At 45.0% G+C, this 22,972-nt stretch overlaps 4 protein-coding genes across 4 annotated transcripts; 3 read left to right on the top strand and 1 right to left on the bottom strand.

Annotated features, from left to right (window-relative positions):
* Positions 1-866: 866 nt before the first annotated feature.
* comtb (catechol-O-methyltransferase b) lies at positions 867-3,270 on the top strand. Its single transcript, XM_068742823.1, has 5 exons — positions 867-1,034; positions 2,395-2,512; positions 2,591-2,784; positions 2,879-3,010; positions 3,091-3,270. The coding sequence occupies exons 1-5, from the start codon at positions 867-869 to the stop codon at positions 3,268-3,270; spliced, it is 792 nt and encodes a 263-aa protein (XP_068598924.1).
* Positions 3,271-5,288: 2,018 nt separating this feature from the next.
* grm6b (glutamate receptor, metabotropic 6b) lies at positions 5,289-13,673 on the top strand. Its single transcript, XM_068742992.1, has 10 exons — positions 5,289-5,810; positions 7,555-7,771; positions 8,192-8,327; positions 8,449-8,603; positions 8,745-8,885; positions 8,972-9,172; positions 9,930-10,069; positions 10,410-11,033; positions 11,106-11,417; positions 13,434-13,673. Exons 1-10 carry the CDS (start codon positions 5,289-5,291, stop codon positions 13,671-13,673), a joined length of 2,688 nt encoding a protein of 895 aa, XP_068599093.1.
* A 1,495-nt stretch (positions 13,674-15,168) lies between these two features.
* traip (TRAF-interacting protein) lies at positions 15,169-18,192 on the bottom strand. Its single transcript, XM_068742858.1, has 15 exons — positions 18,095-18,192; positions 17,956-18,013; positions 17,787-17,870; positions 17,473-17,512; positions 17,255-17,382; positions 17,055-17,149; positions 16,852-16,965; positions 16,632-16,719; positions 16,452-16,541; positions 16,283-16,371; positions 16,035-16,190; positions 15,878-15,923; positions 15,697-15,801; positions 15,559-15,609; positions 15,169-15,276 (listed from the first exon to the last, which is right to left on the bottom strand). The coding sequence occupies exons 1-15, from the start codon at positions 18,190-18,192 to the stop codon at positions 15,169-15,171; spliced, it is 1,350 nt and encodes a 449-aa protein (XP_068598959.1).
* A 687-nt stretch (positions 18,193-18,879) lies between these two features.
* mon1a (MON1 secretory trafficking family member A) lies at positions 18,880-22,764 on the top strand. Its single transcript, XM_068742584.1, has 6 exons — positions 18,880-18,987; positions 19,308-19,459; positions 19,756-20,109; positions 20,195-20,960; positions 21,120-21,267; positions 21,731-22,764. The coding sequence occupies exons 2-6, from the start codon at positions 19,336-19,338 to the stop codon at positions 21,869-21,871; spliced, it is 1,533 nt and encodes a 510-aa protein (XP_068598685.1). The 5' UTR covers positions 18,880-18,987; positions 19,308-19,335; the 3' UTR covers positions 21,872-22,764.
* Positions 22,765-22,972: the final 208 nt, after the last annotated feature.

Genomic DNA, 22,972 nt, shown 5'->3' with positions numbered 1-22,972 from the left:
CCCCCCTCCTGAGTCTATTTAAATGCGCGTCCGGACTTTTAAACGCGCAACTTGCTTCTCACTCAAACTCCTTCACGTCAAATATCGCGTTCAATCGTTTTGATTTCCGATCCGATCAGTTACTTAGTTTGCTTTTTAATCGTTTATTTTTTTGATTTTGGGGGCGTTGACGTGCTTATTGCGCAAAAAATATATATACTGCGTTCGATTCTCTTGGTTTGTGTATGCGTTATGGTGAGGAAAGGTTCGAGCCCCACCGAGCTGCCTTTCCGTGACATTATGCGCAAATCTGTTGCCACGCAACTCAAACTGTACATCAAAAGCAATCACCTCAACCGCCGCTGGCCTCCGGCTCTTCTTTCAGCCCCCCCACCCCCCTCACCTGCTCTCCAATTGTCTTATTAAAAGATTAATTTCCTCTAAGAATTAGAGCTCTGCACAGAAAGCATGTATTGTTTCTCGTTAAAGCTCTAAAGCTGTTCAGGAATGAAGTGGGGAGTTGTGTGCGTGTGTGTGTGTGTGTGTGTGTGTGTGTGTGTGTGTTTCCTGCACGCATCCACAAGTGTGTTGGATAAACTCTCTATACACACAATGAGGTCTGCAAATACGCGTTCAGACTGCAAACACATGGACATGCACATTTAGATCCCTGTCGGCCAGCGTGCAGAAAATGACATTTAAACATGTGTGGATGTAACATTAGGTTCAAAGCAGCAGCGGCTGATCAGCAGTAATAAACACGCATCTCATTATCCCTGCACAGAGGTGGAGGCCTTTAATCTCATGCAGATGCCATGCCTGCTGTGGCGCCGTGTCTGGCGTGCGTTTGTCGGTGCACAACCGAACACGCGTGTTCTGTTTGCAGGATGAGCCTGACCCTGGTTTGCAGCATCGGCGCAGCAGCTCTTCTCTTCGCTCTCTTCCGATGGGTCGTGCCTGCTGCGGTTCAGCATCACGGACGACTCGCTATCTTTTGGCACGAGGTTGTTGTAGGAACGATTCTGGACACGCTGACCCGGTCCACGCAGCCGCAGGTGGGTCTTTAACAATAAGCAATCAGTGCCACATTCTTCTTCTTCTTCTTTCGGCTTGTCCCGTGAGGGGTTGCCACAGCAACCAATGTCCTCCCTCACTACGTCCATGCATCTTCTCCTGGGGCGACCTCTAGTCCTGCTCCCTGGCAGCTCCATCCTCAGCATCCTTCTACCGATATAGTCCCCGTCTCTCCTCTGGACATGTCCAAACCATCAAAGTCTGTCCTCTCTGACCTTGTCTCCAAAACGTCTGACCTTCACTGTCCCTCTTATTGCCTCATTTGTAATCCTATCCAACCTGGCCACTCCCAAATGGAGCCTCATGGGAAGCACGGTTAGCAGGGGTAGCGCAGCCAGTGTCTCCTTTGAGCCGCTCCGAAGCCCGGATAAATGCAGCGGGTTGTGGAAGGAATGGCTCCATGTGCCTTATTTAGGTCCGGGTTAAAGGTTAGAAGTTCAGGATAAACTTCAACAGGAGCTACAACCCCTAGAAAAAACAAAACAATGGAATCACCAGCCTAGGAAGATCTTGTTTAATTTTGTAGGAGAAAAAAAAAGCAGATCACAGACATGCCACATTTAAAATTGGAACTTTCTGGCTTTAAGAATAAATTAATAAATTAATGAATTGTGGCAATCAATAACAATAGCTTTCTTTTAGATCAAGCAGATGGAAAAATGGGATCTCCATACAGAAAAGCTAAATGAGAGACATCATTAACACCTAAACAGAAAAAAACAAAACAAGAATCCGGCGGGTCAGACGATGATGATTCGTCGAGATAAAGGTCATTCGTATTTTGCACACACCAAAGCACACGACTGAAGACAGCCGGAGCATCACTGATGAAGTGTCTTTTTTCCTGGAGGAAGCGCAGCATTGGGTTATTTTTGCCAGAAGGGTGAAGACTGAGCTACAGACGAAAGAAAATGTTCCTCTAAAGAGCAAAGATGGGAACAAGAAATGACCTCTCTCTCTCAAATGCCTTCTCACAGTCTGTTGCAGAATGATTGTATTTTATCTTAATTACAATATCACAAAAAAAATACTGAGCCTCATAGAGCTCAATCCTCCGCTTGCACAAAATAAATAAAATGGCCTTGTAACAAAAATAAATAATTCCAATAAATATTTAGAATTTTTTATTTTACTTCTGACTAATGTAATCTGTGCAAAATTTGAAATTGTTTCAACTGTAGTCTGGCATTGATCGATCAGTAATATCAGGTTGTTTAATGATTGCTTCCATAGATCTCCCCTGATATCTAATGTACGACTGTATCAAATATAAAAACAACCAATGCATTAATAATGAATACTAAATACGTAAAGTGTACTTTGGTTTTTTGTTATCTCCAGCGCCTCCTGCGTGCAGTACAAACGCACGCCACTAGAGGGAACCCTCGGAGCGTCATCCAAAGCATTGATGACTTCTGCAGACACAGGGAGTGGGCCATGAATGTGGGGGATGAGAAAGGTGCTGCTCTCGTTCTATGCAATGTGCTTTACAGGATTAAAGCGGTTTCCTCGCTTCGGCATCTGTTTTATTCTCTAGGCTGCATTCTTGACTCGATCGTATCGGAGGTCAACCCGACCTTCGTGCTGGAGCTGGGAACTTACTGTGGCTACTCGGCGGTGCGGATCGCCAGCGTGCTCGGCCCTCAGGCCAAGCTCTTCACTCTGGAATTCAACAAAGACTATGCTGCAGTTGCTCGTCAAGTCATCGATTGGGCGGGACTGGGAGATCAGGTAAAAGCAGATATTCACACATGAAAGGGAAAACAGAGTTAAAGAGCAGAATGCAAGGTGTTATTTATTTATTTTTTGCTTTCTTTATTTGTAGGTTCAGTTAGTTGAAGGAGCATCCGCTGACTGGATCCCCAAAATGAAGGAGCAGTTTGGGGTGAAAACATTTGATCTGGTTTTCCTGGATCACTGGAAGGAGGCGTACCTTCCCGACACAAAACTGCTGGAGGCAAGTCCGCTGCGTTCATTTCCCACTCGCCAATGTTTTGATTTCTCTGTGGTGACGTCATCGTTCTTTATTTTATTCAGGAGTCAGGCCTCCTCAGGAAAGGCACTGTTCTGCTTGCAGACAACGTCATCTGCCCCGGAACGCCTCAGTACCTGGAATACATCCGCAGCAGCCGGCGCTACCAGACCCAGTTCTACAAGTCTCACCTGGAGTACACCAAGGCAGAGGACGGCATGGAGAAGTCTGTCTTCTTAGGATAGTCATACGTGGGTCACTGGTCAGACTTAAAATCGGTTAAATGGAGTGTTAACTTATAATAAATCGATGTGATTATGAAGGGAAATCTGTCGGGTTGGCTGCTTTATTGTTTCACACCAAATGATGAAAGTGTCTATACTTGACGTGCAAACTGACGCAAGTCGGCAGCGGAGTGTTTTCAAGCACCTAACTGACAGATGAAGCGCTGCACGCTGACCCCGGGGGTCCGCTTCCCACGGCAAGGCCTCCAATCAATGATGAATCTAATCCAACGGCATTGTGCGGTGCGTAAATCTGTTTCATATACTTGATATTCTCCACCATTGTGCCAGCACGGACAGGTGTGTGAAGGTGAGTGTGTGTGTGTGTGTGTGTGTGTGTGTTTATGAGAGAGAGAGAGAGAGAGAGAGAGAGAGAGAGAGAGAGGGTTCACCAAAGAGAGTAAGAGACAGTATGAATCAAATCACTTATCTAATCTCTCAAAGTGACAGATTTCATCATACTGGTGGCAGTGAGGGGAGTGTGTGTGTGTGTGTGTGTGCGTGTGTGTGTGCGTGTGTGTGAGTGTGTGTGTGCGTGAGAGTGAGTGTGTGTTTGTACATTTGGGCCATCTGTATGAAAAAAAAATGGAAATGCATCTAGTGCTTTCTTCACAGACGCCTGGATTATAATCCCAATCTGTGGCCATTAGTGCACTAAAAGAGCAAGTAAGGAGAGAGCGGGAGAGAGAGCGAGAGCGAGAAAGAGAGAGAGGGAGAGAGAAAGAGAGAGAGACAAGGACTGAGTGTGTGGAGTGCCTGCAGAGATGCACACAGAGGAAAGACAGATGGGGAGAGAGAGAGAGAGAGAGTGCTTTTAAGGAATTTGGCAGTGATTTGTGGAATCTCACCGCTCTAATGTCTCTCCTTCACCTGATTTCTCAAAAATCATTGTTTTCATTTGGTCCGGATTTGCAGCTTCTTCTTTTCCAGATCATCGTTTCCAGCGGTTATTTTTGGCGGCTGCCTGAGATGATCGAGGATTTACTTTCGGCGAGCGGAGGAGAGCCTTACCTCTAGATACACGATCAGATTATCGGACCGTGGATGGAGGCGTCGTAGGAGGAGGACCTCAGGTGATGAATAAATTAAAGCCTGGTCAATGAAGAATGTGCAGGTAAGACGTCCATTATTACGAAGACAGTTATTTGCAACAGTTTAAACTTCTGCAGACTTTTCAACCAACACCAACTAAATTTCTCATCAGAAATAAAGAATAATAAGCATTCACTTTCATACGTTTTTTTTTTTTTAATCCCATGATAAATATTTTAGAATTTCCAAATTCTACTTGGAAAGATGAAAACATATTTTAGATTTTTTCAATAGTTTCCACGTTGAAAAAAATAAAGAAATCACCTGTCCCAACCTTTGGAGCATGAAACGCTGAGAAGCTCCAGATGATGTTTTCTGTTTTGCAAAATTAATAGTGTTTTCCATCATCGGCCCTGAAAGCTTCCAGTCTTCACTCTGTGTCTTCATGCATACTGACTGAGGGCTTCCCAGCTGCAGCGCTCGCATAGCTCTAACCTGGATGTTATTTTTCTCAATTTAGATGCATCAAAACAAACTGCAGCCTCATTGCAAGAATATTTTATATCATATAAAAAAAGCAAAAAAAAATATAAGCTTTAAACTCAGCTGATTTCTGCACGTAAACGTCATGCATGCATTATTCAAAAGAGCCATTGAACTGAGACGCTGCGACGCTATTCAGGATCCCCAAGGACACCGAAACCTGCCGATGAAAAAGAAAAGGAATATAGCTGTCAAAAAATATATTGAGAATATTTCCATTTTCTTTTTAAATGATTAAAATACAGACAAAATAGGATATAGCACAAGTAGGTAATATTGTGGATGAGTTTTAAAACTGAAGGTAAACCTATCCAAAAAAATAAACACACACTGTCTTCATCAATCTGACCTATATCTCAGGTGTCACAGGTAGAGGGAGTGGCCTGGCGCCGTCGGTCGTCACCATGACAACAGAGGGCCGCTCGTTCCGTCAGCGCTGGCTCGGGTCACCTTCCAGGCACCAAACATGGCTTCAGCTGATGTGCGCGCTGCTGGTGGGCATCAGGGCCCAGCAAGGCACCCAGCCTCAGTCCATGAAAATCGAGGGCGACATCACCCTCGGCGGGCTGTTCCCCATTCACGCCCGGGGGCCCGCCGGGGTGCCTTGCGGCGAGATCAAGAAAGAAAAGGGCATCCACCGACTGGAGGCCATGCTGTACGCCTTGGACCAGATCAACGGCGACCCAGACCTGCTGCCCAACATCACTCTCGGGGCCCGGATCCTGGACACTTGTTCCAGAGACACTTACGCCCTGGAGCAGTCGCTCACCTTCGTCCAGGCCCTCATCCAGAAGGATAACTCGGATGTGCGCTGCTCAAACGGAGAGTCTCCCATCATCCCCAAGCCGGAGAGGGTGGTCGGTGTGATCGGGGCGTCCGGCAGCTCCGTGTCCATCATGGTGGCCAATGTGCTCAGACTGTTTGCGGTGAGTTTTCCTTCTATTCTTTACATTCATTTTTAGTCGGCTGTGTCCGAACGCACAGGTGAAGTTCAGCCGATGCTGCGTGGCGGCGTGGCTGCAGTCTAACCCGATACGATTGTGAAATGTTGCGTTTCGTTTGTGTGAATGAGTCTCTGTATTGATGGTTCCGCGTCACGTGATTTTAAATCCATTGTCATTGGCTGATCCATCCGATTTGTTCACTGTACAGGTTTGCTTTGTATCACACACGATTGACCTTTGATTATTGATCGCACTGCTTATAGGGATGATGGGACATTGAGTCATGCGTAAATCCCACATGTTGCCATGTAGTCATCGATTTACTGAAATCTAGAAACCTCTAAAAAAGGATTCTCTAGCTCTAGGTCATATTGGCTGAATTAATTTTAGGTTAAAAAAAAAATTCTACTTGTCTGCCTTGATTGTCTTTAAAGTGGGGATGTTGAGGTGGAAACCAGATCGGTAAAAACCCAACCTAACCCTAATTAAACAATTAATTATTAATCAACTGAAAATAAATCTGCTGCTGGGTCTTCATAGCTGCTGTTATAGTCTTATTATCTAATAAAACACTTCATGATTTGAAATCGATGCAGACGAATGTTTGCTTCAACTTTCTTTCAGCGCACAGCCTCTCATTCAAACAACAGCGACTGCAGGCAATGAAATTCAAATGCATTTCCTCAGATATAAGCACTGAAAGAAAGCGCTAAATCTGTTTATTAAGTATCCTTTCAGGGTATTTGTTGTGCTGATCTTGACAATCACGTAATAAAACACACACTTGTGACGGCAGAACCAAACCACAAATCATTCTGCCTTAATAAGAAGATAAAGAGCAGCTCGTGGGTTATAATTCAAATACTTCTGTTACTGATACGGCTCATTGATTTTACAAAGTGAATCGGTCCTGATGCTTCTGTGGGACTCATTAGGAGAGGATTATGTGTGTTGCCTTGCCTAACAATAAATACATCTCATTTCTGACACTGGACAAGGCGACGTCATGGCGTCATCATCCGGGTTGTAAAAGACGTCGTGGATAAAATCGGCCCCTGGTTGGAGACCGAAGCAGCCATCAGAATAAAATCCATGGTCTGTCTTACAGCTGAGAGATACTAGTCTTTTCCCAGTCTCTTGATCTCCGCTTCTCCCGCTGTGCTTAATGCAATTTGACTAAAACCCCTATAATCCTTCCAGATAATCTGTGAAATGGTTCTCTCGTTCCTCTCTCCTTCTCTACCCCTTGTGTCTAACGTTTCTCTCCCCGTCAGCTCCAGAGGGTCCGGCATTAAGCAGGGTCAGGGTTGAGACTGTCCACCTAAACGGTGTCATTAAAAAAGTAGCACACCACTAAGTTAATCTTCTCCCCCCCCCCCCCCCCAACAAATGCTTTTACAGCTGTGCTTCCTACCATCTGTATTACCGCAGATAGAACCGATATAGCACGGCGTGTTCTGAGAATTACTGAGCACACACAGGATGTTTCTTCTGCCATCGTCCAGTTTTGGGATTTTAATGCACTGCATGTCAGATTTAATGCGGAAAGCCTTCATTTAGGCCTTATTAATGTTTTGTTTGCGACTAAGTGATGCATCATCCTCTGACACGGCTCACTGCTCTTGCAGTCACTCGTTTTACCCTCACATCAAATTAACGGCGCTGCCCGAGTTTTCCACTTGACCCGATTCCTTTTGTAACCGCCGACCCGTCCCACGTGTCTCAGATCCCCCAGATCAGCTACGCCTCCACCGCCCCGGAGCTGAGCGACAAAAGCCGCTACGAGTTCTTCTCCCGGGTGGTGCCTCCCGACTCCTACCAAGCTCAGGCCATGGTGGATATAGTGAAAGCCATGGGCTGGAACTACGTCTCCACGCTGGCGTCTGAGGGCAACTACGGGGAGAGTGGCGTCGACGCCTTCCTCCAGATATCAAGAGAAGCAGGTTGTGTGGCTGCGTTTGATTCATTGCATTGATTAGACCAACATAGGAATCAGAAAGTGATTTCACACCAAAAATTATAGTTCTACATTTAATTAGATTTTTCCAAAATTCAGAATTTCAAAATAAAGGCATGCATGACATGATCGGCCCATTTCCCAAAGGAAATCACATTCAATTAGCTTGATTTCAATCAATAACCATTACCTGATTGGATTTTAGCGTACGCCATGGACCCCCGTGTTGGAGAGCCACGGGCCAGCACTCAGCAGGACGTTGCCATACGTCTTCTTCATGTCAAAACACAAACCAACACTGGTGGAGACTCATGCTCCTTGGTGGACGTTATAACTTTGCTGCGCAGTGAGGGGACAGAACAGAGACGCACGCCAATGACGACATCTTTCTATGTCTCTGACTCAGGAGGGCTGTGCATTGCACAGTCAATCAAGATTCCCCGAGAGCCCAGACCGGGGGAGTTTGATAAGATCATCAAGAGACTGATGGAGACCTCTAACGCTCGCGGGGTCATCATCTTCGCCAACGAGGACGACATCAAGTGAGTCAAACGTCAAGAAATAAGAACAACAACGATGTGATCAAACAGCTCTTGAATCATTATCTATCTTTGCCTCCGGCAGAAGAGTAAAGCAGTTCAAGTGTAATCTGTCTTCCTGCAGACGGGTGTTACAGTCGGCCAAAAAGTCCAACCTGACAGGACACTTCCTGTTTGTTGGCTCCGACAGCTGGGGGGCCAAAAACTCTGCTATTCAAGATCAGGAAGACGTGGCAGAGGGTGCTGTCACCATCCTGCCCAAAAGAGCATCTATTGACGGTGGGAAACAACTAAATAAAAATAAATAAAGTCTCTGACGGGACGCTGTAGGAATATCCACAATAGGCTTCATAGTTGAGTCATTGATCTGACTGCTGGGATATTTTGATGAAATGTCGTGTGGCTTTTCAAACCGCGCAGGCTTCGACCAGTACTTCACGTCAAGATCGTTAGAAAACAACAGAAGGAACATCTGGTTTGCAGAATTCTGGGAGGACGACTTTAAGTGCAAACTAACCCGCCCTGGCGTTAAGTACGAACTCGGCAGGAGGAAATGTACAGGTGAGCTGCAAGTTTAAGAGCGACATTCACGAACTCCTCCATTCACTGTGGCCTTTTCTTTGCTGCTGCTTTGCCTCGACGGTCAGGTGAGGAGAGAATCAGCTTGGACTCTCAGTATGAACAGGAGGGCAAGGTGCAGTTTGTGATTGATGCTGTGTACGCCATGGCCAACGCCTTGCACAGCATGCACATGGACCTGTGTCCCGGCTTCACGGGTGTCTGCGATAAGATGGACCCCGTGGAAGGACGGATGCTCCTGCAGTACATTCGCTCTGTAAACTTCAACGGTGAGTTTCTCACGTTCATTCTGTTGTTTTTCTTTTTCTCCCATGAAATGGGTAATGATTTAGATTTAATAAAAAAAAAAGGTTCCTCTGACGTGATGAAACCTGACTTCAAAAGCCAAGCAATGGGAGATGTATGCCGAACTTCCTATTGCTGCTCCTTTCCGCTGCTTAAAATTGAAAAATAAAGAACATCTTAAAAAGAAAATACGAGAATAAAGGTCAACTTAAAGTCATAAAACTTCAGATCTTCCTCTCTCTGCTAATGTGTCCTCCACAACGCCGTACAGTACATCCCTTCAAAAGATGCCCCCCCCTCCCTAGGGCAGTTCCGTCTACACAATGTTCCAGCTTTTCATCTTTACCTTTCATTCAAAAAAGTCACCGTTTAGAAAAAGAAGAACAACGTGTTTGTGAAGGCTTCCTATTTACCACTCTGCTCTTTGCTGGACGACCTTGGCTCGTATGTAAAGACCTTCTGAATGGAGCGCCTGCAGGGACCTTAAGAGTTACATTCAGGCTATAGAGCAGAGTGCAAAGAAAGAATGTCTGCATGGAGAAGAGGTTTCACCAAAGAGCATCCTGCACTCAGCTCTCACTTGATTGCACAAGACTGCAGAAAGCAAAACGCGTGGGCGTTTTCTCTGCCGCTGAGGATGGAGGCGTTTTCTTTATATACCTGGAGTTCTCTGTCTACTCTGTTTTTTTTTTCTGCTTCGATAGCTCACCCGTTGCTAAAGCTCTGTCCTTCTTCAAACAGGCAGCGCAGGAACCGGAGTGATGTTCAATGAGAACGGAGACGCTCCTGGTCGCTATGACATCTTCCAGTACCAACTGTCAAATGTCAGCAACCCCGGTTACCGCGTTATCGGCCAGTGGACCAACCACCTTCGACTTAATGTAACTATTAGTTCCTGATGCGACTTTTACTATTTCTACTTATTGGCTTGACACTTTGTCTGCAGGCTAACTATATAGACGGTGCCGGCAAAACAGTTGGATTTGCTTATTCTGGAATAGATACTGGGACTTAAATCAAATGCTGGCGTGCTTTTATGCAACCACAGCAGAATCTGAAACCTAGCACCTCTCCCAGCTTGATTGTAAAGGTGTGCCGGTTTGATATGGTGGTCAGACTGTGTCATGCAATGCACATGATATTGTTAAAACATTAGGACGTTTTTAGCCTTCCACGCAATCATCACGACGCCATGTTTGTCTGCGTTTGCACCCACCCTAGTCGGAGGAGATGCAGTGGTCGGGCGGCGAACATAAGATTCCTGATTCGGTGTGCAGCTTCCCCTGCGAACCCGGGGAGAGGAAGAAGATGGTGAAGGGCGTTCCCTGCTGCTGGCATTGTGAGCTCTGCGACGGCTACCAGTACCTGCTGGACGAGCTCTCCTGTGACATGTGCCCCTTCGACATGAGGCCCTTGGAGAACCGCACGGGATGCAGGCCGACGCCCATAATCAAGCTGGAGTGGAGCTCTCCCTGGGCCATCATCCCCGTCTTTCTGGCCATTCTGGGCATCCTGGCCACCACCGGAGTCATCGGCACCTTCGTCCGCTTCAACGACACGCCCATCGTCCGAGCCTCTGGAAGAGAGCTCAGCTACGTGCTGCTAACTGGCATCTTCCTCATCTACCTCATCACCTTTCTAATGATAGCCGAGCCGAGCGTGGCCGTGTGCGCCTTCCGTCGGCTGCTGCTGGGTCTCGGCATGTGCATCAGCTACTCCGCCATGCTCACCAAGACCAATCGGATCTACCGCATCTTTGAGCAGGGCAAGAAGTCGGTCACGCCCCCAAAATTTATCAGCCCCACCTCTCAGCTCATCATCACTTTTATACTCATCTCAGTGCAGGTATGCATGCGGGTATTTTCGCTAACACCGCTTAGATCTCTTTCTAGCGCTCTAACTCTCCTTTTTCTGCAGCTGCTGTCAGTGTTCATCTGGTTTGGAATGATGCCCCCCCACACCATCATCGACTACGAGGAGCAAAAGCCCCCAAACCCAGAGTTTGCCCGTGGCGTCCTCAAGTGCGACATGTCCGACCTGTCCCTCATCCTGTGTCTGAGCTACAGCATCGTCCTGATGATCACCTGCACTGTGTACGCCATCAAAAGCAGAGGAGTTCCCGAGACCTTCAACGAGGCCAAGCCCATCGGCTTCACCATGTACACCACCTGCATCATCTGGCTGGCCTTCGTGCCCATCTTCTTTGGCACAGCGCAGTCTACCGAGAAGGTGGGAGGCTTAATGCTTTTCATAAGGTTTACCGGCTACTTCCCCTGTGATTGGACTTTAATCATATACTTCAGTTTATATAGATTTATTTATACTTCTATTGAGATCAAGCCTGGCATGTAAAACAAGACCTGACGGCGTTGAAGGAAGAAGGACACGTTGATGTTTGTGTTAAAGGCTACATAAAAGCCCTTCAACATTGACACGGTGACTTCCTGGATCACCTTTTAGGCCAGACAAACCATTTAAAGACTGTTTAGACATGCGCCAGTAATAATACGTACGTTTATTTTAATTTATTGTGACGTAATATATTGCAATTTATACATGACAGTCCTTATCAAATAATTGGCAGATTAGCCCAATATTTTGACCCAAAATACAAACAGAATACTAAAAACTATTTTCTTTTGTAGTTATTGTCATCATGCTGACCAACAATTTAAAATGCATTATTTCTACTGTCATGCAAGATAGCAGGAAAAATCTTCATCATCATCCTCATAACATCATGCTTATTGGACACAATTATTATTGTTACAACTCAGCGAAGGAGAAAGGAAGCAAAAAATAATAAAGTCATAGAAACAAAGTCATTTATGTTTGAACATTAATGAAAAGCACGAAAAGCACTCAGACCTCCACCAAGCAGCTCATTCCCCTCCTACTTACGTTTCATGACTGGTGTATAGAGATACCAAGAACAATTTAGAACCTTTTGATGATGATCCAGATCACCATATGGATGGTGTAAATCCAATTAGGAGGGGAATGAGCTGCTTGGCGGAGGTCTGCGCGCTCCGAGTGCTTTTCTAGTTATATTTGCTACTCATCTCCGTTTTAAGTACTCGGGTGTAGCAAAAGGCGACACACAATAACAGACTAATAGTAAAGGAGTAAATTAATTCCTCACTTGTTGTAAGTGAAATGTGAGTCGTCTTATATTTGCTTCCTGCTGGACGGCCGACATCCGGCCTCCACTGTACTAAGACTGTAATTTAGCTTGTGGGCTATTTCTGCTGTCACAAAGCATGAGAGTGTTGGGGGGGGGGGGCGCTAACAGAGGGCCGTATTATGAATCAGTCAGCCCGAAACAAGTAATGCCTGAGGTGCTTTCGAATTCTTTTCACCTCCTTCAAATGAAAAATGAAGTGAGTTACAAAAAAGGGAAAAGGCGGGCAGGAAAAGGAGGTCAGAGTTGCTCGGGGACCGCACGGACCCTCATCGACCGATCCCCCCCCCGTTCCATTAGTCATCATTAATGAGCTAAATATAGACGCTAACTTTTGTGTGGCTAATTGAAATAATGGCTTTTATCCTCCTGTCATGCTCAAGCGCACGTGCAAGAGGAGCTTATTTACCGATGGATGATCCAGACTGCTTGCCTCGGGCCGAGTGTTGGAATACAATCCAATTTGTGTTCATAAATCAGCCCCCTTTTAAATGAAGATGCCGCTAAGGGAAACTGATAAAAAGCATTGACAGAGATGAATAGAGAAACTATATAGTATTGGCCGTCTGTGGGCAGCAGGGATGAGGATGATTTATGACTTATTTATGCCCCGAATATATCTTATTTATGACACGTATGGTTTAATTTATTTATGACATGTAAGGTTTTCTTGAATAATGAGTTCATAATTCGTCCGAGGCAGATCTCGGGAGTCGCTTCTCATGGTTTTTGTTGGATTTGCAATAAGAACAGTGAGGAGTAGGTCGTGGTCAAAGACCGTAAAATAGTTATTTCTTTCCTGTCTTCATAAATCATTCATCTTGGTGAAAAACACTGCCTTCTGTAAGTTTGAGAGGAAAACGAAAGAAGGCACTTCGACCGCCTACGGGATGAAGTGGAGAACATTTTCTTAAATGTGTGCAAGACGATATAAGCAATAATTAACTGCACACTAATGGAAACTTCCAGAATTCTGAGATGTAAATCAATGTGTTGCTCAAGAATAGCAGTGTGTGTGTGTGTGTGTGTGTGGACCTCCCTGATCCGCTGTGTCTCTGGGGCAGATGTTCATCCAGACCACCACCCTGACCGTGTCCATGAGCCTGAGCGCCACCGTGTCCCTGGGCATGCTCTACATCCCCAAAGTCTACGTCATCGTCTTCCACCCGGAGCAGAACGTGCAGAAGAGGAAGCGCAGCTTCAAGGCCGTGGTGCAGGCGGCCACCGTGTCCACGCGCCTGTCCCAGAAGGCCAACGAGAAACAGAACGGCGAGTCCAAGATTGAGCCGGACAGATCGCAGTGAAACCAAGGAAACCAGGTCCGTCCATCCGTCCATCCGTCCGACCTGAAATCACAGAGACGGCTGGTATTCAGTTAAAGAGCAGCGTTTGGTTTCATTTGAGCCGGATTGTTATTGTTCTCCCGTATTTGGATTGAAACACAAAGACTTTCCTGGATGTTGTTCTTTTCCCAGGCTTAAGAATAACGGACACTCGCTAAACCTGGAATGAGGCACAAAGAAGCAATGGACGACCAACGCAGAACTATCCTGAAGAACAATCTAAAAGAACAAGCAGGAGGCGTTAGTCAAGGAATGCTGTGTAGGAACGTGGTGACCTTTGCCCTACAGGAAGATGTACATGTAGGGGGAAATCCCTCGGGGTCACGTAGGCTTTTGTTTACTGGCACCAAAAGCACTGCATGGATTGTGTTTTATGTGTACATGAATGTTTTAATATTTAATATTTGTATGGGTTTTGAGAATTTTGCACTTCTATTTCCCATAAATATTTCTGATAGATCTCCCTGGAGCAGTTTAACTGATCACTAAACTAAACTCCCTTATTAAGTATCCAACTTCTAATGCGGCAAGAGCATCTCACTTAAATTATGTATGCCAAGCTGGTTTCTACTGGTGAAAATGTGAGTGCAAATAGGATGCAAGTGATTCAGAAAACGATTTATGTTCTACCGGGTGCTTCACCTCAATTGTGAATAATGTCTGGCATGCTGCATTCCCCCCCCACATATTGTAAAAGATATGAAGTAATCTCTGAGAGGCCAACCTTTGTCAGAAAGCATGATCTCAAGTGTATTTTAAAATATATTTTTTTGTGGCATCAAAAAGGTTCTCCATCACTGCAAAAGCAACATTTGATATGTGGAAACTTCTAGAATTATCGTATTTTATTTTCTATTACTTGATGTTAATGTGCAACTCAGGTTTTATTGGAAGCTCATTTTTCTCAAGGACTTGGTGAAGCCGTTTCAATACAAATGGATTCAGCAGTTACAGCCGTCTTGCTCACGTGGGCCTCGTGCGTGGAAGTGTTTATACTGCCCCCTGCAGGAGAGCACAAGTCAAAGCACAAACAAGAGGGAATCGTGTCGATCCCAGAGAACAGTTAGGTAATATAAAAAAAATAGTTTTATTTGAGCTGGTTTGCATCGGACAGGAACATTAAAATGAAAACTACCTACAGGAAATCCATATACAGGCATTTAAATGTTTTTGAATTAAAGTATGAAAAATATCTGCTAATCTTCTCAGAATATAAATAGAAGAAACAACAAGAAAAAGACTGCACAAAAAAAAAGGAAAAGTTTGTGGTTGTCACCAAATGTTCAGCATCTGTCATCAACAAGAAGATCAGTTTTCACTTTTAAATAAAGCTTGATCATAAACTCCTGTTTGTTGCTAAGCAGCAGAACCGCTACCAGGCTGGTTCTCCGTGCCAAAACTTCCCACTCAGCATCCGGAGCTTGAACTCCACGGCCGGAACGACGATGGCCGGAAGTCACTCGAGAAAACCGTCCAGAGTCCGGCAGGGTGAGATCTTGGGTGGAGGCCTGACTACGTTTTTCCTTTTAGCTCTCATTAGTGGCCGAATCTCTGCTAGAGGAGACTGGAATAGGACGCACGGTTAAGAAATGATAAAGTCATTTAAACATTTTTTTCTTGCTTGCATTAATCAGGTTTTTTAGGACTTTGGGAATTATATTTATTTTATGATCATATTTAATATATAACAGAAATATATGTGGTGAAAAGAGATTAATAAATGTACAAAGTTCTCATTTTGTTAAATCTCAAATGGTGAAATTGGCGATTTATCTAAAAAATGTAATTCATTCCTGACAGAATCTATGACTCGGTAATAAATTCCACACGACAGGAAAAGGGATACAGGCTGGATGAACTTGGTGCGTCCTCCTAAACCATCATAACCAGTTCGCACCTGAAATAAGGAACACTTTGGTCAAACCCTTAAGAGCACAGTCAAACATGAGACATGAAGTACAGGAGATTAGTGTGTCCCACATACAGCTCCATTGTTCCTCTGAGGGTCCAACATGCTGCCGAAAGTCTTCTTCCTGAAGAGGATGGAGTTCCTCAGAAAAGGGTCCATGGATCCGCCTTCATCCCGAGCCTGAGGGAAGACAGAATGTTGAGGAACACATTGATCCAGTTGGAAAATGGGCTTTTGTTGTGGCATCTGTAGTTACCTTGCTTGGACAAGAACTTTTCTCATTGTGTCTGGACAAAGAAGACCTGGAAAATAAAAGGCTTGAGAGGCATTTATGTCTTTCAAGCAGAGTTTTAGCTTTGAAGAGAATATTTCTGATAAACTCGGGCTCGCATAATGAGCCACTTTAAACGTACCCAACAGGATCAAGTCGCATTTTCTTGGATGGAACCCGCGTGGGTTTCTTGGTCACGTCTTCTGGTGTGGCGATGTCATAGGTCATGTTGAGGTCAATATCTTCACTGCCTATTGGCTGATGGAGGCGTGGCTGCTTCAGTTCTAATGGGGCCGGACTGAACGACAGGCAGAGGAATCGCATCAGTCAATCGCGGCGAGTTTCTGTCGTCACGACGGACGAGTTCAGAACAGCGACCGGGTGACGCACCTTTCAAAGACAAGCCGACTGAGGGCTTCGTTCGTCCGCGTCGGGGTGCTGAGGGTCTTCTGGAGAAACTCCACTTTCTTCTTTAGACTCTGAGGACCGAGAGCAATGCAGGACTTTCAACTATTCTCTGGCAATGCAAGTAAAGGGATATTTGGTATTTTTGCCCTACAGAGATCTCCTTATCGGCACTCATCAGGTCATTCTGGAGGGCCTTCATGTCGTCACGGGTCTGACTCAGCTCCATCGAAGCTTTGTGTAACTAAAAGGACACAAGTCACCTTTGATTCAGAGCTCCTTCAAGTGATAATCGATTCATCCGGGCGCAGCGACTCGCTGGCGTGAAAGTCACCTTGCTGTTGGTGGTTAGCACTTCTCTCTTCAGCTTCTCACACGTGTCATTTGAAGACTTCAGGTTTCCCTTTAGATTATCGTACTCTCTGAAGAGTGAGGAGATAAGTGCACAGTGAACGTAGAGAGGGGAAGCGGCATTCACCAAGACCGAAGACGTAAAAGACGCGGCGTGAGAATCATCTGGCACAAAGCGATCAACAGCTTCTCTGGCGTCTTACTTTTTCAGGGAGATGCAGTAGATGGAGAGCTGCTCCACCGCCGCCTGGCTGATTCCCATATCAGTGATCATAGACTCTACCTCCGCCCGCTGGCCCTGCAACAACACATCCAGGCTGGGGGGGAGGCAGACCATAATATGAAAGTTAGATACACAGCCCTATTAGATGCTTAAATCGGACACTACTTGCATGACTGCAGCCACCTTTCAAAGGTTTTCAGTCTGGTCCGGAGCTTCCGGGCCTCCTCCTTGGCAGCCTGACTGTCATTTTGCTGCATTTCCAGGTATGTCATCTGTTTCTGAGAGACATTAAAGAGAGGGAGAAAAATATACTTCTCCGTAAAATGAGATGATAAGAGTGATGTGAGAAAGTGGGTTGAAACAATAAGCAGCAGACGGCTCACTTTGAGAGCAGAGCAAAGCATCTCTTTTTCTCTGATCTCTTTCCGCATGGCGTCCAGATCTCTCCTCTGCTTGTCCATGGCGTTTTTCAGACCATCCACCTCCTTCTGCTTGTCCCGCCATTCGCGCTCTGCAAGTTGATCATGAATAACGACTTGACAATTATAAAAAGAAATCTGGGCTCAAACATCCTTTTAAATACAGCAGCTGGGTTTCCTACCTTTCGAGTTTAAAATCACCTTCACTCGATCAAGTTCATTCTAGGAGGAAAATCACACAATTATAAAAACAACACATTCTAAACTAAAATCGCAACCATGAAATGACAATCCTCAGTCGTACTCACAACATGGGTAGAAACCAAATATGAAACGTGTCTCTTACTTCAGGCAAAAAATGTTTTTGTAGGTTTTTAAATGCTTTTAATGTTTAAGAATTAAAAACGTCGAGACGGAGTCTGCTTTTTGCCAAATACCTTCTTTGTAAAAAAAACCTCAAACCCAGAATGTGGATTGGAAATGTTGATTCCGATACCTGCAAACTTTCAGGGTCCAATGAACCCTCCTCTTCTTCGCTGACGTCAAAGTACAGCTTGCTGATGATGTGCCTGGCGGTGACCTGCAGACCAGGGAGCAGCAGCATTTATACAAACACTCTCATTTAGCTCGTGAAAATGCTGCTGATGTTGGGAATTGAACTTCACCTGTTTTCTGCATTGCGGACAGGACTTCGCGGGGCCTTTTTGAAACCACTGGACAAGACTGAAGACAAAGGGAAACGTTTCGTTTAAACATCTGAGACGTGTATGAAAGTAAAGAAAGTGCCTTTCTTTATCAGATTACCATTCATGGTGGAAAGTGTGTCCGCAGTGGATGGCAGCGACGTCTTTCGAGTGGTCGAAGAAATCGGAGCAAATTGTGCAATAAGCTCGGATAGGCATCCCGAGCAACCGTCCCGAGGATCGTCCTGCTTTGAATAAGATATAAAACTTGTCATCGGTGACGTACATCTCAACAAAGCCATGTTCATACTTATATTCCGCAACCACTTGGCTAACGATGTAGCTTCCTGACCCCCCCCCCCCCCCAACACTCACTTCGTTGAGGTCCACGACTGGTTATGCTCGATAGCTTTGGTTATCGGTCTTGTAAACAGACGCCATGACACTACTTGCAAAATGAAGATCTTAATTTACGGTACAATAATTTGCAATAGAATCAAGCATTACTAAACTTTGCAAATATATGATCTTTCATACCAAAAATAAGCTAGCTGATGACCTGATGTAGCTATTTGCTAACAAAAACAGTTCCGTTCCGGCTCCGCGCTGTACTTTCAAACTAAGCACCGCCCCTTTTGCTGCGTTCAAAGACACTTTGCATTTAAGCTATCGCGTCGCATTTATTCGTGTATTTTAATATCATTACGCGATATTAGGAAACCAATACGTTGAAAAACAGGTTTTATTTTAACACAAATGTTCTGATTTTTTTTTATCTAAATAAACCCTTTCACCGATTTGTGTTGTATTAAACCTAAATCGGCTCGTTGCTCCGTCGAAGCCGTACTCTACAGAAAAACTTCAAATCCCACACATCCTACTTCCGCAATCTTGGGTATGTTGACAAGCCTGAACAAATACAGTCCTTCGGTCTCGTCGCTGTTTGTTAGCTAGTTGTCGTAAATGTGACAAGAAAACACGACGATCAAATGCAGACAAGTCGAAAAATGACAGGTAATCAATGGTAATTTATTCAAACTATATGCGCGCACTGTCAGAAGAAAGCCGGGGCCAGTTTACTTCAGATAATGCCGCTGAAGTTACCAAAGGAAAGTTAGAAGTTTTTATTTTATTTTTGTAATTAGCATATCAAATGCCTCTGAAGCGTGAAAGAAGAAAATCTGACTCGATCAGGAAAGTGTAAAATGTTCTCTGACGAGAGATTATTATTAATATGTTTCCAATGACTTTTGCTCATCCAATGCCGTAGTAATTCGTTATAACCCCCCCCCCCCCCCCCCCCCCCTCCTCTCTCTCTCTCTCTCGCCCATCAGGTGTGTGTCACTGCCAAAAGTAGCAGCGATGGATGCAGGTGCACAAAGAGCGACCACATCATGGGAGAGCGGGACTCTGGCTCCGGTGAACCGCTTCCTCACCGAGAGGGCGGACAGCCCGACACCAGGGCTGGTCGAGGGAACCGAACCCGGTGAGGCTGCCCCTCAAACATGGAGGTGATCTGGATCGTCATCTGGACCAAAATTTGTAAAAAAAAAAATATATATATATATTTTAAACCAGTGTGTGGGATAGGGGGATAATGTTCAGACATAAATTACAAACACATTTCCATGAGATCTACGACACATCAATGATACGACCTGGCCTTTTCCCTTGCCACACACCCGATCCCTCTGCCAGGTGTCTATTTCAAAGACCTGTTGTAAATCCCACCAACAGATGGACAAACAAAATGACAAACATCTATCCCTGCGTTCATTTCAGGCGCCGGTCAGAAGAGTGCCATGTTCGTCCAGGCGCACTCTTTCGAGGATCTGACTGCTGAGATTGAGAAGAATGTCGGCGAGGAGGCTGAACGAGATGAGGAGGAGTGCGCAGAGGAACTCCAGGTGCGACACAACGGTAACATTTCACCAGCGAGCAGAACCAAGGAGGAGGACGTGTTCAGCGAAGCGTGGAGGAGCCACAGAAAACACGTGTTTGTGCTGAGCGAGGCTGGAAAGCCGATCTACACCCGCTACGGCACGGAGGAGGGTCTGTCCAGCACCATGGGGGTCATGATGGCCCTCGTATCCTTCGTCGAGGCCGATGAGAACATAATTCGCTCCGTCCATGCAGGTCAGAATATACTTTGGCTGTCGGATGTGGTTTCATGAAACAAATCGGGGCTCTTATCAACTCTGTAAAACCTTTATTTTTTTAGATGGCTGCAAAGTGGTTTTCCTCACCAAGAGCCCTCTGGTCCTGGTGGGCGTGTCTCAAACCTGTCAGTCCGATAAGGAGTTGCTGCGAGAGCTGCAGTACATCTACTACCAGATCGTCAGCCTGCTCACCCTCACCCAGCTCAAGCACATCTTTCAGCACAAGCAGAACTACGATCTGCGCCGCCTGCTGGCCGGCTCCGAGTATCTGACGGACAACCTGCTGCATCGGCTGGAACGAGATCCCGGCCTTCTGCTGAGTGCCGTCACCTGTCTGCCTCTGGCCAGCTCTTCCAGGGACGTGGTCTCATCAAGCCTGCAGGCGGCCAAATCCACGAACCTGGTGTTCTCCATTCTGCTAGCAGGGGACCGCCTGGTTACTCTGGTTAGGAAAAAGGACCAGTTCCTGCACCACATAGACTTGCATCTGGTCTTCAACCTTGTGGGCTCCTCCTCGTCCTTTCGGGAGGGTGAAGGCTGGACGCCGATCTGCTTGCCAAAGTTCAACACTGCAGGTTTTTTCCACGCTCACATTTCATACCTGGAGCCTGCATCCGAGCTCTGCCTCATCCTGGTCTCCACTGACCGCGAGGATTTTTTTAACATGTCTGACTGTAAGAAAAGGTTCCTGGAGAGGCTGAACAAGCGCAATGGCTACCAGCCCCTGAAGGAGGCGCTTAAATGTCCCAGCTATTCTGCGGAGCAGGTCGGCATTCCAGAACTCCGGCACTTCCTGTACAAATCGAAGAGCTCGGGGCTGTACACAAGGTGGGCGAGACACGTGTTGAAACTATACGCCGTTAAAGCTAAAAGCTTTGCTGTCATTCATTTTTTTCCCCCTCAAGTTCAGCGTCTAGTGCAAAACGCCTTTCGTGCAAGTCTTCACGTGTGGCTGTTTGCAAGCTTCTCTTAATTCTTCCCCTCCAGTCCGGAGTTTCCTTCTGTGTACCAGTCTGATGACGAGCAGGAGAGGCTCATGGGATTATATCAGGACCTCCACAGCCACTTGCATCATCCAACCAGACCTCTCCGCTCCTTCTACCGCTGCGGTGAATCTGAAAACCTTATGGCGTGGGTGAGTTGGGTATTGTGACATTTAATTATGCTGTTGCAAGCATGTTGCGATTGCACTAGATCAGGTTTCAATGCTTCAGTTTCACACGACAGCAAATCAGGAAGTAAGTCGTGTGAAGTTTACCAAAGCTTGTCAGAGTTTTTCCAGTAAATTCTAATCAATATATATATATAAAAAAAAGAAGTTATTATTAAATTAAATGTGGACATCATGATCTCCTCTGACTTGACAAAATGGTGAGATTTACTTTTCCTGTTTTGCAGCCAGCGTTTCTTTCTTCCCAAAACTAAACGCTACTTATAAAGTGCCGTACACATAAAATGTAAGACTGTAACGAGTGCATATTTAAAAATACAAGAGAAAATGTACAAATGTAATTTGTGTGTCTCAAAATCTGTCCCTGAAACGCCTGTAAAGTTCTATAACGCTGATTAAAGCGGCCTCCTCTCGCATCATCCTGCAGGTGACGAGCGGCTTCGAGCTCTACCTGTGCTTCAGTCCGCTGGGGACCAAAGCTTTGGCCGTCTCTGCCGTCACCAAACTGTTGAAGTGGATGAGAAAGGAGGAAGATCGCTTCTTTATTCTGAGTCATCTCACTTACTGAACTCTCGATGGCCGCTGATCTCCTGACACGAAGAGCGTCGCCCTGAGCGCCATCGGGCCGACGCTAACGGCAAGCTGTGGATGAGGAGTTAGTTCGGCAGATTTGATTTGTGGATTGGTGATGATATAAAACAAGGATGAATGAATTCCGTATTTTATCTGGCTGTATTTTTATAACTTCATTGATTCATTTACTGCTGGATGCAGCATGAATGGCACGACTGCTACGTAAAAGTCTTAGAGTAATTAGTATTCTGTCTAAATTGTTGTCATTCATGTTCTTAAATTAACGGACCAAATGTTCTGGTCTTATGAAAAAGTATTTTAAATATCAGCTTTAAATAAATAAACAATAACATGTGAATTTGATTTAATTTTATTTTATTTTTTAAATGCTTTCTCTTGGAGGAAGACGAGTTGATCGCGAGAAAACGCGATTTCATTGTGTGTTGCGGACAGATAATGAATAATAAAGCATTTCATTTCATCATATGGGACAGATGCATTTCAATTCTGTTTTGTCTTAAAATAAAATGCTGTTTGCTTCTCTGTAATTTCTTTATGCAAAGGGAACACCAAGAAAACGTTTGTTCATGCGTCTGTAGCCGATTTACTCCTGTCAATTGTTCATGTAAAATATGCATTTTGAATATCTTGTCAAGAAATTAAAATGTAATTTCATTCATCATCCAACATCTGTCAGGATTTTCCTTTAGAGATTATATTACATTTACCATAATATGCATCATAAAGAAAAGTGACTGTGTAATTATAAAAGTATTGAATGGGATCTCTCTCAAAGAATGCTGCCTCTGCTAGTTGTGCCTTTAACCAAATGCCCTGCAAACGTCAATATGAGTTTGTAACTGCAGGTTTATGGGTATTGAGCAAATCCACTACAAATAAATAACTATCTTGGAAGAAATCAACCACATTATTGTGTTCAGTTTTATGCTTCATGTGTAAGAAATGAATTATTTCATAGTCTTTTAAAAGCTATAAAAACTTTGTTGACGTGCTTAATGATTCCATATTTTATTTTTCCAATTTTGAAGAACAGGATAAAATTCATTTTTATTTTATTTTCTCCTAAAGGCTGCTA

This window comes from Brachionichthys hirsutus, chromosome 8 (assembly GCF_040956055.1).
Source record: "Brachionichthys hirsutus isolate HB-005 chromosome 8, CSIRO-AGI_Bhir_v1, whole genome shotgun sequence".
Lineage (NCBI taxonomy): Eukaryota > Metazoa > Chordata > Actinopteri > Lophiiformes > Brachionichthyidae > Brachionichthys > Brachionichthys hirsutus.
The sequence above is the reverse complement of the archived record's forward strand: the minus strand, read 5'-3'. Positions and strand labels throughout refer to the sequence as shown.